General features: G+C 37.5%; 1 protein-coding gene across 1 annotated transcript; it reads left to right on the top strand.

The window, feature by feature from the left end:
• The first annotated feature begins 11,649 nt into the window (after positions 1 to 11,649).
• Positions 11,650 to 12,252, top strand: LOC130467376 (uncharacterized). Its single transcript, XM_056835877.1, has one exon. It carries the CDS (start codon positions 11,650 to 11,652, stop codon positions 12,250 to 12,252), a length of 603 nt encoding a protein of 200 aa, XP_056691855.1.
• Positions 12,253 to 15,680: the final 3,428 nt, after the last annotated feature.

Raw genomic sequence — 15,680 nt, 5'->3', positions numbered from 1 at the left:
AATGCCTCTGATAAGTACCAGCACCGGACCCCTGTCCCAGATCCAAGCTCGGCTCTTCCTGCCTCAACAAAGTCTCCACCTGGGGTTCCCTGTCAACAGAACCTCTGCGACTTCGACGGCGCTCCTATACAAAAGTACAAAATTCAAGAATCAGACATCCAAGTTCGAATTTCTAGAGTACAAAATTTCACAGTCAAAGAAAGCACCTCTCTGTCCCGGCCAGAAAGCTTTTGGGTCAGCTTGGCACAATGCCTCTTCAAATAATCAATTAGAAGCATCCAACGACGCACTCTCACCCGAGGCGCCTGCATACAAAATTCAAGATCAATTTCCAGATACAAGATTACTATCAGTTTCAAGCAAATACAACAGTACTTACAGCTGCATAATGCTCAGGTACAACATCATACGACCTCCGGTGCGGAGGAGAAGCTATAGGGACGGTCACCTCCACCTGCTCCCCATCCGAGTTTTCGTAGCGGATAACCCTGTCAGCATGGGGGATGTCCTCGGGGTCGACCTCCTCCTCTTACAAACATTCTTACAATGATTCAATTATACAAGAATACAAGAATACGAGAATACAAGATACAAAATTCAAAAGCTCACCGGCAGTACGAAGCGTACAGGTGGAGCAAGCCTCTTCAAAAGATCCTCATAATGGCCCCTCCTATGTACAAAGTTCTCCCAAGGGAGACAAACATCATCACCCCTAGCATTCAAATATAGCTGGGCGAGTTCTTTGTCTGGCACTAACATGGACTCCGGCGGGACGTTAGGGACAACCCTACCCCTCGTACTATGCTGAAGGGACACTCGCTCCCCCAAGTACCACATATGGCGATACACCCCCGGGAGCAAGACCCGTCGTGTAATACCTCGTATTTTCCTGTATTTATAAATATATTTTATTATATTTATAAAGTATTTTTATGATTTTTCAAATTTAAATCGCATTTAAATATTATTTAAATATATTTTTATTTAATTAGAATATTTATTATTTTAATTAATTACTAAACGAATTTATTATTTCATTGGGAATTTAATTGGGTTTCAAAAGTAAAACGATTTTAAATTAATCTAGCCCAATCCAATTCCAAGTTCAAGTCAAAACAAACTAAGCAAGCCCATCTTATGTTTAATGAAGCCCGAAAGGGAATCCTTAACCCTAGCCCATATTTGAGTTTCCTAAGCCTATAAATATATGTGCTCACCCTCAAAATCCCTCACTATTATTCATTAAACCTAAAAGTAAAACCCTAACCATAAATTCCTCTTTCTTTCGTCGAACTTATGTTTGGACATTTTTCTCCAACTTCCGTTCGTTTTCAAAAAAGCTTTCTTCTTCAAAGTTGTAGATCTCGAAAAGTTCTTGAACTTTTCCTCAAGAATCAATCGATTCCGAGTTATAGATTAAAAGCTATGAGCGTTTTAAAATCCTGCTGCAGTAATTTCTCTCTTCTCCTCCGTCCGCCCTTGTCTTCGGCCGCAAGCAAGCCACGAGCTTAGCTCGCCCCTGCCTTTGACGAGTGCTGCCTTGTGCCGCTGCCCACACGCAACACAATTGTGTTGTGTGTGTGTGTTTTGTTGTTGTTGATCGTTCATACCCCGTATACTTTTAACCTTTTCCAAATTCCGTTTTTAAATTATTAAATTATTATTATTGTTTTGGATTATTTAAATTGCTGGGAACGGTTATGAACACCATATTATGATGTTTTTCGTATTTGAATTCATGAGGTTGATTTTAGTTAGAAGCGTTATTATTTTCAGATTTAATGTAATAATAAAGTGTCAATTTTTATTACCAAAACATAGTTTTTATGATTGTTTATTACTAGGGTTTTAATCCCAATTGTATAGGCAATTGATTTACATAATTTAATGATGATTTAAATTATGGGAATCAATCTTAATTTTCATATTTATTATAAAGTTTTAAAGTGTTGATTTTTAATGATTTTAAGGTCAAAAGTCAATGTTTTTTTATACTAGGACTCGAGTCGACTATTTGAGACTATCAATTTAATGAATAACGATTAATTTCTAATTAAAACAAGGTTTTAGAATCTTAAATAGTTGTTGGAAATTTTGTAAACATGGATAATAATTAAGTTTCTCCATTTTGTTTATAGGAGTTGATTTCTAGCTTTGAGTCGTGATTCGCATAGTGGCCCCGTACTTAGGTATTCTAGGTACGTACAAGACTAGGGTGACCACCAATCCCTTGAGGACTTTGTGAAGTGTATTGAATCCGAATCATGTGAACTTATATGTTATTATGAATTCATGTTTGATGATTGGGAATGAATATATTATTATGAATTCATGTTTGATATTGAGAACGAGCATGTTATTATTATTATCGAATCTATATGAACGAGCATGTTATGAATTGAATTATGCTTTATAGATTATGTTGAACTATCATGTTATGGACTTTTATAATCGTTGAATTATGTCAAGCATGTTGTTCAAGTTGCATGTATGAGTAGTGCGCATGCAATATGCTATAGTACAGGATGTCTAGCATATATATGGAGCCAGTCGAATATTGCCGGAGAGCAATATATATTCGACCAAGGGGTAGAATATGTTAGAGAGTCTATGTGAATTGAATTAAGGACAATTCGTGCTAAGGGCACACCCCGCTTGTTAATAGGCAATGTCGGGTTGTCTCAAACAGTGTTTTTGAGAAGGAACAATGGGAGTAATTTCATTTGAATCTATGTTTGATCACAAGTCCTAAAGAAGTAAAAATGAAGTGTCATTATTGAATCGTTGAATTGTTTAATTGTTTGAATGTTGTGTCTTGTGTATAGTCTTGAGGCGCCTTTAACGTAAAGTGTAACCCGAAAGAGCTTCAAAACTCTTGGAACGTATATGCCTTGAGTATAAACAATAGGGGGAGTCTTGCCGGAAAACTTGTACTCCTAGAATGATACAAGACGTTGTTTCATTCTTCTTTTATGCCGTTGTGCATTGGAATTCCTGTCGGTATGGACCGACTGTCGGTAGTAGCCCGACTTATTTTGGTGTATGGTTGGCACCCATCACCCTTTTCTTTCCTTTTGAGGATACTTTACTTTACCCGTTCGAAGCTACTTTTTTATTAAACTGTGAGTCAAGAGTCGTATCAAGTGTCGAGTCTTGTCTCCATGTTTATTTGTTTATTATATGGCTTTTGCTTGTGGATCATTTAATTCGTCGAGTGAAGCATGTTAGGATAGAATGTTATTCTAGCTTGTTCGTACTCAGCTTTGCTGACTTCGTGCTTCATGTCTTCTGGTCATGGCCTTTGCCTTAATGACCCTATGATGATCCATCAATTGCATTTGCGTTGTTGGGGAGTAGAATTTTAATAAAGCAGGTTTGTAGAGATAAGTTGCGGGAGAAGTTATCATGGGATTCGTGTTGAGAGTTTAATCTTCCGTATTTTATAAACTCTATTTATAGTCATGACTACTACTATCGCTACTATTTATAGTTAATGGATTTTTAAATGGTTTACTATCTTGATTTTGGGCCTCAGTGGTTCCAACTTATTTTAATAACCATTAACAATTTATTTAATATGTTTTGAAAGTTAGTTATTTCCGCTGCGTAATTCTGGTAAATAGCATTAGCCGTTATCACGGTGGCGGTAATATCTTGGTAATTTGGAAAATGTTTTATAAAAAGCAAGGAATTATTAGGGTGTTACAAAGTGGTATTTGCAGAGCTCAAGTTTGAGAGTTGCTTTGCATTAATTAATAGTGCAAAGTGGTAAATCCTTAAACTACGATTGCAGAACTTTAGGATTTTTTTTCGAAAATTATTTTCCTAAAGTAAAAACGTGTTTTTGAGTTCTCAAAATTTTGAAAAGCCAAATACCAATTATTTTAAGTATTTGAAATTTATTGATTTTATTTTAAATTGTTTGAATTTATTAAATTCGAATGAATTCGAATTATATTTTCGAATTTTTGAATTTTTTTTTTCTTCCGGAATTCCCGGATTTTTTTTTAAAAAAAAAGAAAAAAAAAAATTATTTCTGAATTAATTAATTATTTTTTTATTTATTTTCGGAAAATGATCGATTAAATTAATTAAATTATTCGATTAATTATTTTAATTTTCGATTTTAATTTTGATAATTTCATGTATATTTGAAGTTATTTATTAAATTAATTTCGAAAATTATTCATATTTCTAAGTGAGAAAGGGTAGATTAAGAAGGGAATTTAATTTAGGTTTGCATTAATTAAGTGCTATGTGTGAAATATTTATTGTGCATGTATGTACTCAAGTTTGATCATGTTTTTTTTGCTTTATGTGATTAATTGCATCATGATTAATGATTAAGCATGTACTTGTGCATTGAAATTGTATGGCTCCACGAACTTAAACTGTTTTCTCTCCTTGGGGGTTGAATTTTGTTGGGAACACGATTAGTGAAACTCTTAAGTGTGTGTTTTTAGGACTTAAGAATGTTGCCTTCAAAGTTTTCCAACCTAAGACAGCTAGAGGAGCTTGATAGTGAGACTTCACATTTGTATGTGAAGAAGATTGAGTTTGCATGCAACTATTTTGCTACGTTTAAGAATACGCCACATTTGAGGGGAAAAAATTGATGTTATGCCTGAGATGATTGTATATTGTTTACCCCATAGGACACCTTATATAGAGCTTAAGTATAAGTTCAATGATATGCATTTTGAGAATGATACACCTAGTTGAAGGAAGTATTGTACTGTAGATGGTAGATGGATGTATGATATTGAGGTTATGACTACTATCGTTGAATTAGCAGAAAGGTGCTATGAAGATGGTATGTTTTCTATGGGATTAGGTCTAGGTGACATAGATGATAATGAGTATGAGATAGTGATGATGATGATGATGATTGAGTATGAAATGGAAGAAAATGAGGAATTGAATGATGATGATCAAGTTTTTGAGGTTGGAATCTGAATTCGAATCCAGTGGTTTGTGAACCTATTATTGAAGTTGTCTAGTGGTTTTGGGATAGAACAGAAAGCTAATAATGATGTTAATAGAGTGTCACAATAGGATGATGAGGTTATGTATAAATATTCTGATCGGGAAGATAACCTGGATGATCTAGAGGATCAAGATTTTACTCCCAAGTATTACAGAGAAAGAGATGATATGCGTGATGCCGCTAACATTTGAGTATTGTTTGACTTAGTAAGTTCTCCCAGTTAATGTTGAACAATGAAGTAGTGAAGCTACTATTTATGGTTTCATTTGAACAAGTTGTTCATCGATTAAAGGATGTGGAATTCTCATTGAAGTTATAAGAGTACTTTGTTCTCTTTCAATATTATTCTCTAAGTTTCTAAGCTTGTCTTAATTCAAGTGAGTTCGAGCAATCAACGCAAAGGAATTATGTGTTTTATTTCTCGAAATAATTATTAACTAAGTGCATCGTGGTCATGACCACTTAGCTATGTGGTACGAACAAGTCAAGGGGATGGCCAGTAGGTGGCGCCACATTCCCCATCATGTTCGAAATTTTTATGCATTGTTGCAAAGTAATTTGATTGGTTTGTTGGTCCGTAACCTTAGTGTTGTCCATGTCAAATCCAGTCATTAAAGTGAGTCTTCGATGAACAAGGAATAGCCCATGTTGTTAGGCAACTAGCCGCAGTATTTTAGAACCTAGCAGAGACTAGGCAAAATCCAATTAATGACCCTACTATGGGAATGTTCAAGATGGTAGTCCAGAGTAATCTTCCAATGTACCAAGAGGAGTCTGACCCAAGTGCACTGGAGAACGGGCAGAGAGAATTTGATAAGTCAATATTGGCTGTGAATTATCCCGAAAACCTTAAGGTTAATAGTGTTGTGTATCACCTTAGGGGAGAAGCTGATTTGTGGTGGCAAAGGTGTGAGAAAGCTTTGAGAGATATACCTGGATTTGGATGGGAATCATTCAAATTTGCCTCGAGAAACAAGTTTTACCAACCGTACTTGAAAAAGCAGAAAGCCCAAGAGCACATTGAGCTAAAGATGGATGGGATGGTTGTGACTGAATACTATTCCAAGTTATAAATTTTTCTAGGTTTGCACCTGAAGTGGTGGCAACGGAGAAGCTTAGGGCTCAAAGGTTTGAAAATATATTTTCAAATGGATTTGCAGTTGTTACTATATGGGGAGACCTTTACTTTTCTAGATACCCTACATATATAGAAAGATTTTCATCTGTATGGACTACAGGTTTAGGAAGAACAAGGCTGGAATCGGAACTTGCAAAAACAGAAAGAATGTTGGAAACCATAGTCATTGAGGTACCCATAATTATACAAACTAGTATCATAGTAAAATGTACCAAGATTCATAGGAATGTGCCTTTGACTATAGCCAAAACCGTTTTCCTTTCTAACATGATTGAGTTTGAATTAAGGGAGTTGGATGTAATTTTAAGTATATATTGGTTGGCCATGTTCAAAGCCAAGACTGACTGTGAGGAACGAAAATGTTCATTTGAGATCTAGCTTAGGTAAAGTAGTATCCTACCGTCGTTTTGGTAAGTCTAGAAACATAGGAACCATCACGGCAATGGAACTCGTGAAGTTAATCCATAAGGGAAATCCAATATTCTTATGCAATGTGAGAAACCTCTATAATCAAGTTAAAGATAGACCTGAAGACATTACAGTTGTGAATGAATTTTTAGACGTGTTTCCAGAAGAGATCCCGAGAATACCTCTCAATCGACCTATTGACTTTACTATAGACTTAGCACCTGAAACCGCACCTATTTCGAAAGCTCCATATAGAATGACTCCAGCAGAAATGAGTGAGTTGAAAGGTCAATTAGAGGAATCGTTGGAGAAAAGTTATATTAGACTAAGTACAGGACAATGGGGAGCACAAGTTGTGTTTTTGTAAAGAAGGACAAGAGTATGAGACCCTGTATAGCCTGTAGGGAACCCAATGAGGTCATAATTGAGAACAAAGTATCTTGCCTAGGATAGACACCTATTTTGACCAATTTAAAGAGGCAGGAATTTTCTTGAAGATTAAATTGTGATCAGCTTATCATCGATTGAGAATTGCAGATAACAATATACCAAATGATGCATTTAGGACAAGATAAGGTTATTATGAGATCACTGTTGTTCCATTTGAGTTGGCCAATGCACCTACCATATTCATGGACTTGAAGAATCGTGTGTTCCATGCATTTATGGATAATTTTGTAGTGTTTTTCATAGATGATATCTTGGTGTACTCGAAGAGCAATAAAGAGCATGTTGAACATTTTAGGTCTATGTTAAGTACACTTAGGGATAACCAGTTCTATGCCAAATTATTGATGTGCGAATTCTGGATGGAGAATGTCACATTTTGGGATATCTAGTGTCTAAAGAAGAAGTTGTAGTGAATCCTACCAAGTTTAAAGTTGATAGTGAATGGCCTACACCAAAGAGTGTCACTGGAATTTGAAGTTTTCTTAGTTTAGTTGGATATTATAGCCGCTTGTGCAATATTTCTCTAAGATAGCCAAACCATGACTACTTTGACAAAAAAGGAAACTAAGTTTGAGTGGAATGAGAATTGTGAGGAAGCATTCCAATCTCTAAGATGCGTCTGACAACCACGCCAGTGTTAACTCTACCAGATGGAAATGATAACTATGATGTGTATAGTGATGCGTCCAAGAATGGTTTAGGGTGTGTATTGATGAAGAACGGGAAGGTTATTGCGTATGCATCAAGGAAATTAAAACCATATAAATCTAACTACCCTACCCATGACATAGAGCTAGCAGCCATATTGTTTGCATGGATGAGAATAAGGAGAATCAAATTGGAGATGTAAAGCTAGAACGAATATAATCAAGTAAAATACTTTACAAGGAAAGGGACAGATTTTAAGATCCATGATGGTGGAAGTTTAAGGTACAAAGGAAGGAGGTGTGTTCCTCAATGGTGTGAAGAGTTGAAGGAAAATCTCATGAAAGAAGGTCATAATACACCATATTTTTTTCACCTAGGCGGTGTCAAGTTGTATAAGATCTGAAGAAGGTCTACTGGTGGCCAAGAATTAAGAATGAAGTAGCTGAGTTGTAGCTAGATATTTGACTTGTCAGAAGGTCAAAATAGAGCATAGAGACCTCAATGAAAGGTTCAACCATTAGAATTTCCAAGGTACAAATGAGATTGTATTTCAATGGACTTTGTCCCTTGTTTGCCCAGGTCAAAGTTAGGAAATGACACCAATTGGGTTGTGGTAAATAGACTGACCAAGCCAACAGTGTTTATACCAATGAAAGAGACCTAGAAAGATGGAGCAACTTGCTAAGGCTTACATTAGGTATGTTGTGAGACTACATGGAGTTCCTAAGGATATCGTGTTAGATAGGGATTCAAGGTTCTTTCAAACTTCTGGGAAAGTGTACAGAAGAACCTTGGTACGACATTTAAAATGAGTATAGCGTTCCATCATCCACATATGGACAAACTAAGAGAACCATTTAGACACTTGAGGATATGCTTCGTGCATGTGAAATTGATTTCCAAGAAAGTTGGGAAGATAGTTTAGATGTGATTGATTTTCCTATAACAATAGCTATCATGCCAGTATAGGAATGCCACCATTTGAGGCCTTGTATGGAAGGAAATGTAGATGTCCCTATGTTGGAGCGACGTCAGTAAGAAAGTTGTGTTAGGAGCTCAAATGATAGAGGACACAATGACCCAAATTAGAACTATTCAATCAAAGATTCAAGCAGCGCAAGATCGCCAAAAGAGCTATACATACTTGACAAAAATATCTAGTGGGTGACAAATTGTTACTCAAAGTTTCACCAATGAAAGGTGTTATGAGATTTGGCAAGAAAGGAAAGCTTAAGCCAAAGTATATAGGCCCATATGAAATCCTAGAATGGATAGGAAATGTAGCTTATAGACTAGCCTTACCCATGGACATGCATATAATGCATAATGTGTTTCATATATCTCAATTGCGAAAGTATGTTCCGGATATGTGTTGCAACCGGTAACCATAGAATTAGACCAAATTTTATCTTTTGAGGAAAGACCAGTCAAAGTCTTGGATTGTAAAAGTGCGTAGTACACGAACTAAGGGTTTTAAGATTGTCAAAGTTTTGTGGTCTAGTCAAGTTTTGTGGTCCCCGGAAGCCAAGGACAATATGAGAAAGAATTATCCCTAGCTATTTCCCGAGGGTAGTTGAGTTACGGGGCCGTAACTCATTTCTTTTAAGGGTGGTAGAGTGAGGTAGAATTTCGCACTTTGACCTTATTTTCCCTTATTTTGTGCTTAATTTAGTGCTTCTATGGAAATTGAACTTCATATTATCATGTTGAATTCCTTAAAGAGTACAGCAACTAAAATATTTTTGCAAAGAAAACGCAATAAGGTCTCATAAAGTCTCAAGTGTTGATTTCAAATCGTGATTTTCGTGCCCATGTTTCGGGACGAAACTTCTTTTAAGGAGGGTACACTGTAATACCTCGTATTTTTCTGTATTTATAAATATATTTTATTATATTTATAAAGTATTTTTATGATTTTTAGAATTTAAATCGCATTTAAATATTATTTAAATGTATTTTTATTTAATTAGAATATTTATTTTTAATTAATTACTAAACGAATTTTTTATTTCATTGGGAATTTAATTGGGTTTCAAAAGTAAAACGATTTTAAATTAATCTAGCCCAATCCAATTCCAAGTTCAAGTCCAAACAAACTAAGCAAGCCCATCTTATGTTTAATGAAGCCCGGAAGGGAATCCTAAACCCTAGCCCATATTTGAGTTTCCTAAGCCTATAAATATAAGTGCTCACCCTCAAAATCCCTCACTATTATTCATTAAACCTAAAAGTAAAACCCTAACCCTAAATTCCTCTTTCTTTCGTCGAACTTACGTTTGGACGTTTTTCTCCAACTTCCGTTTGTTTTCAGAAAAAAGGTTTCTACTTCAAAGTTGTAGATCTCGAAAAGTTCTTGAACTTTGCCTCAAGAATCAATCGATTCCGAGTTATAAATTAGAAGTTATGAGCGTTCTAAAATCCTGCTGCAGTAATTTCTCTCTTCTCCTCCGTCCGCCCTTGTCTTCGGCCGCAAGCAAGCCACGAGCTTGCTTCGCCCCTGCCTTTGACGAGTGCTTCCTTGTGCCGCTACCCACACGCAACACAATTGTGTTGTGTGTGTGTGTTTTGTTGTTGTTGATCGTTCATACTCCGTATACTTTTAACCTTTTCCAAATTCCGTTTTTAAATTATTAAATTATTATTATTGTGTTGGATTATTTAAATTGTTGGGAACGGTTATGAATACCGTATTATGATGTTTTTCGTATTTGAATTCATGAGGTTGATTTTAATTAGAAGAGTTATTATTTTCAGATTTAATATAATAATAAAGTGTCAATTTTTATTACCAAAACGTAGTTTTTATGATTGTTATTACTAGGGTTTTAATCCCGATTGTATAGGCAATTGATTTACATAATTTAATGATGATTTAAATTATGGGAATCAATCTTAATTTTCATATTTATTATAAAGTTTTAAAGTATTGATTTTTAATGATTTTAAGGTCAAAAGTCAAATGAAAAAAAAACCTCTCTCTCTTTCCATGGTGTAGCGCACGATAAGGTTCTCTGCTATCGTACACCCACCATTGGAAATGGCGAGGAAGAAGAAGAATCAGAAACAAGAAGTTCGTGAGATCAATGAGGAGGCCTCTGCGCTTCTTCATACTGCCTCTTTGCGCCCAATGAACCAACATCAGTTGAGAAACACCATACCCAGCAATGGAGATGAAGTCCGACTGCCGCCGGTAATCAGGACGCCATTCCCGTCGCATCCTTCTGCTGGACCACCTTCACCACACACTCAAGAAACTATTGCGGCGTACCATGCTGCCATCAACTACTCTCCTTCGTACCAATCGGAAACCAGGGGTGTTCACTCCGAGATTGTGGGAGGTATGGAAGAAGGACAGGGGGGTGGGAGAGTGGGTGGCTCTGCTCTGGAAAGGGTGAAGGAAATGGTGAGAAACGTTAATGTTGTACTGGGTTTGACAAATGGTACGGAAACCCTCGCAAGCAAAGGGGATCTTGATTCCTCTGAAACAGAGCATGGTGGTACCTCTGGAGAACTTGGAGACGAAGGCACTAGACCTCCATTAGAACAGCAGCACACCAGGGTTGACCCAAAATCATCTTGGGTGAACTTATTTCGAGGACCCCAACTCACTGGCAAAGGTAACTCCCTCTCCTTTATTGCTCCCACAATTTTGGAAGGTACTCCTGTTGCTATGCTTGACAAGGTTGATATGAGTAAAATGGCTGCTATTTGGGATTGTGCTTTGATCATGTATGTTGTTGGTGATAAACCCTCCATTGGGGCAGTAATTAGGTATATTGATAAGGAATGGGGTCATGTTGGTAAGCCTAATGTGTTTCTACATGATGAGGGCTATTTTGTGGTTAAATTCTGCTCAAAAAGGGATAGAGATGAGGTACTGGTTGCTGGACCTCACACTTTCTTTGGTAGGCCTATGATCACTAAGCCATGATCATCAGATTTTAATTTCCAAGAGGAAATTCTCAGGGTAATTCCTGTGTGGGTGAAGCTCCCTAACCTACCTCTGTGTTATTGGGGCATGGATTCTCTCAGTAGGATTGGGAGCCTTGTTGGGGTTCCTTTATTTGCTGATGAGTGTACCTCTAAGCAATTGAGGATTTCTTTTGCTAGGCTCTTAATTGAAGTTGATGTTACTAAAACTGTCACCAAGGTTGTTCAAATACAGGACTCTTGTGGTAGAACCTTCAATCAGAAAGTGGAGTATGAATGGCTCCCACCTTTTTGTAAGGAATGTCAAATAATTGGGCATGATTGTTCAGTTAAAAAGGGTCAAACAAGATATCAACCTGCTACTTATGTTCAACCAGTGCAGAAAAAGGTGACTAAGGTCTGGAAACCAAAGAAGGTGGTGAATGCTGCTGTTTCTGTACCTGAACCTGCTGTTCCTGAAGAAATCATTCCAAGTTTGATTGCTACTACCCCTTTGAACCAGGCACAAGTGAGTGATGTTCAAGATGATGGATGGAGAGTAGTATCCAGGAGAAGGAGAGAGTCTAAACACTATGATCATCCTTTGGGATTGGCTCAGGTTCCAAAAGTGGTTGATGTAGTGGAGGGATTTTCTATAGAGGAGGAGGGTGAGGATGCAGAGGTTGAGGAAGGAGATAGGTATCCACCATGATTGTTTGCACTTGGAATGTTAGGGGTCTGAATGATCCTAATAAAGTGGTGGAGGTTAGGAGATTGCTGGAAACCAATAAGATCAGTGTTATTGCTCTGTTAGAAACTAGAGTGAGGGAAAATAAAGCTAGCAAGATTCAGAATAAGCTAGGTAGTTGCTGGAAGTGGGAAATGAACTATTCCTATTCTCCTAAGGGTAGAATCTGGATTGGGTGGAGGCATAGTGAGGTTACCTTTACTATGGGCTTAAAAACTGACCAAGTTATTCATGGTGATTTAGCTGCAAAGGATGGGAATTTTACTGCTCAGTTCACTGCTGTGTATGGCTTGCATACAATTGATCATAGGAGACCTCTTTGGACCACCTTGACTCAAATTGGACCAAGGGTGATATACCCTTGGTTTGTCATGGGTGACTTCAATTCAGTGCTGCATGCAGGTGATAGAATCCATGGTAGCCAAGTTTCTGATACAGAAACAAGAGATTTTGATGCTTGTATTGATGCAACAGGGCTGATAGAGCTCAAGAGTTGTGGAAATTTCTTCTCCTGGAACAATAAAGGGCAAGGTGATTTGAGAATTCATTCCAGAATTGATTGGGCCTTTGGGTGTGGAAACTGGCATACTAGTTATCCAGAAGTATGTGTAGACTATCTGAACCCAGGTTTATCAGATCACTCCCCTCTTCTGCTGGATTGTAAAGTGGTGAGACAGAGGGGAAGTAGACCATTTAAGTTCTTCAATTACATGGCTGAGCACCCTAAGTTCCATCAGATTGTGCAAGTAGGGTGGGGATCTGTTGTAAATAGAACTCCTATGTTTCAAGTGTGGCACAAATTGAAAGTCATCAAGCAGGGTCTGAAAACTTTGCATAGGAAAGAATTTGCTAGGCTGGAGGAGAGAATTGATGGTATTAGGAGGGAGCTGGATGACACTCAATCTCAGTTAGCTGCTTCTCCTAGTGATATTGACCTTCAACTGACTGAAAAAGAGTGCACTGGTAAGCTTAAAAAGTTTCTGAGTATTCATGAAGGAGCTCTCAAACAGAAATCAAGAATCCAGTGGTTGAAAACTGGTGATTCAAATACAAAGTTCTTCTTCACATCAGTAAAGGAGAGATATGCCAGGAACAGTATTGATGTTATTTATGATGATAATGGGAGGAAGCTTACCACTGCTGCAGAGATTAAAGATGAGATCAAAGCTTTCTATCATGGTCTTATTGGTTCTGCTGCAGACACTTTGGAGGGTATTGATGTTACAGTTGTGAGACAAGGTAAACAACTTTCTGCAGCTTCAGCTCAATCTTTAGTTCTTCCTGTTTCAACTGCTGAGATTGATATGGCACTGAAAGGGATTGACAACAATAAAGCTCCTGGTTTAGATGGGTTTAACAGTTTCTTTTTCAAAGAAGCTTGGAGCATCATTAAAGATGACATTTATGTGGCTGTTCAGGATTTCTTCTCCACAGGGAAACTTCTAAAACAAACAAACAACACTGCTGTTACTCTAATCCCAAAAATTCACAATGCTACCAGTATTAAAGACTTCAGGCCTATAGCATGTTGCTCCATTGTTTACAAGTTGATTTCAAAAATCTTAACTCACAGAATGCAGTCAATAATTGGTGAAGTGGTGAATGATTCTCAGGCTGGCTTCATTCCTGGTAGGAATATTGCTGATAATATCCTACTGGCTTCTGAGCTGGTGAAATGTTATTCACGGAAATACATCTCCCCTAGGTGTATGATAAAAGTTGACCTCAAGAAGGCTTATGACTCTTTGGAATGGCCCTTCCTGAAGTCAATGATGCATGAATTAGGATTCCCTGACATGTTTATTAGGTGGGTGATGGAATGTTTGGGAACTGTCTCCTACTCTATTCTTGTCAATGGATTTCCTACCCTTCCTATTCCTGCAAAAAAGGGATTGAGGCAAGGGGATCCAATGTCACCCTATCTCTTTGCTCTGGGTATGGAGTATTTGTCAAGATGTTTGGCTGCCATGAGTTCACAAAAGGAATTTAACTATCATCCAAGATGTAAGAAATTGAAGATTACCCACATGATGTTTGCTGATGACCTTCTCATGTTTGCCAGGGCAGATTTGCCTTCTATTATTACTCTTTTTGGAGCTTTTACCAAGTTCTCAAAGGCTTCTGGTCTCAGTGATAATCTCCATAAGAGTGAAGTCTATACAGCTGGTGTTTCTGATGTTGCTTCTAACCAGATTGCTACCACAATTGGCATTCAAAAAGGTGTTTTCCCCTTTAAATATTTAGGGGTACCCTTGACAACTAGGAAGTTGAGCTTCTCTGATTGTAAACCTCTTATTGAAAGAACAACTGCTAGAATTAAGAGTTGGTCTGCAAGATTCTTGTCCTATGCAGGCAGATTACAGCTGGTCAAGTCAGTTCTGTTTGGAATGCAGCTCTACTGGTGTCAAATTTTTGTAATGCCCAAGAAAGTTATGAAGACAATCCAAAGCATTTGCAGGTGCTTTCTGTGGACAGGGTCAGATATTGGCTCAAAAAAGGCCCCAGTTTCTTGGGATCACTTGTGCCTTCCCAAGAGTTGTGGTGGGTGGAATCTAAAGGACTTAACAATATGGAATAAAGCTGCTGTTCTCAAACACTGCTGGGCTTTATCTATGAAACAAGACAGACTGTGGGTGAAATGGATTCACACTTACTATGTGAAGCAGATGGATTTTTGGACCATGCCCATCCCATCTGGGCTAACTTGGTCATTAAGGAAGATCTGGCAGTATAGAGATGTTCTAATGCAAGCAGGAGGAGTGACTCAATTTGTCCATAATGACAAGTTCAAAATCAGTAAAATGTATAAGCATCTTCAGAGTGGAGCCAGTCATGTGCATTGGAAAAGAATCACTTGTAACAGCAAGGCTAGTCCTAAAGGGACATTCATTACTTGGTTGGCTTTACAAAACAGGCTTCCTACCAAAGACAGATTGATCAGCTGGGACATAGACATTAGTGGTGAATGTGAATTTTGTCTGGTACATGAAGAGAAACTGACACATTTGTTCTTTGAGTGTCAATATTCAAAGGAGATTTGGAGTAGAGTTCTTACTCAAATGGGGATGCAGAGAACAATTCAGACCTGGGATGATGAGGTTAGATGGGCAGCTGTACAGAGCAGGAGCACCAAAGAAAGAGCCAAACTGTGTAGTATTGCCTTCATTGAGACAGTCTATGCTGTGTGGATTCAGAGGAATTCTAGTGTGTTTAATGATCACTATGATCCTATAGAGTCAGTTGTAAGTAGAATTCTGTTTTGTGTGGCTTGTAGAGTTTAGCTTGTGCCTGTTGGCTTTGTGTTTAGTTGTTGTGTTCCCAGGTTGTTGGGAACTTAGAGTTGGTTTTTGTGACTAGGTGTTATCCTTACTTTGGTAATATAATCAAATTTA

This window comes from Spinacia oleracea, chromosome 2, assembly GCF_020520425.1.
Source record: "Spinacia oleracea cultivar Varoflay chromosome 2, BTI_SOV_V1, whole genome shotgun sequence".
Classification (NCBI taxonomy): domain Eukaryota; kingdom Viridiplantae; phylum Streptophyta; class Magnoliopsida; order Caryophyllales; family Amaranthaceae; genus Spinacia; species Spinacia oleracea.
Note: the sequence above shows the minus strand (reverse complement) of the source record. Positions and strands in the feature narration are given on the sequence as shown.

Excerpts from the sequence above, each read along its gene's own strand:
- LOC130467376 (XM_056835877.1), top strand. The coding sequence starts at position 11,650 with ATGGATTCTCTCAGTAGGATTGGGAGCCTTGTTGGGGTTCCTTTATTT.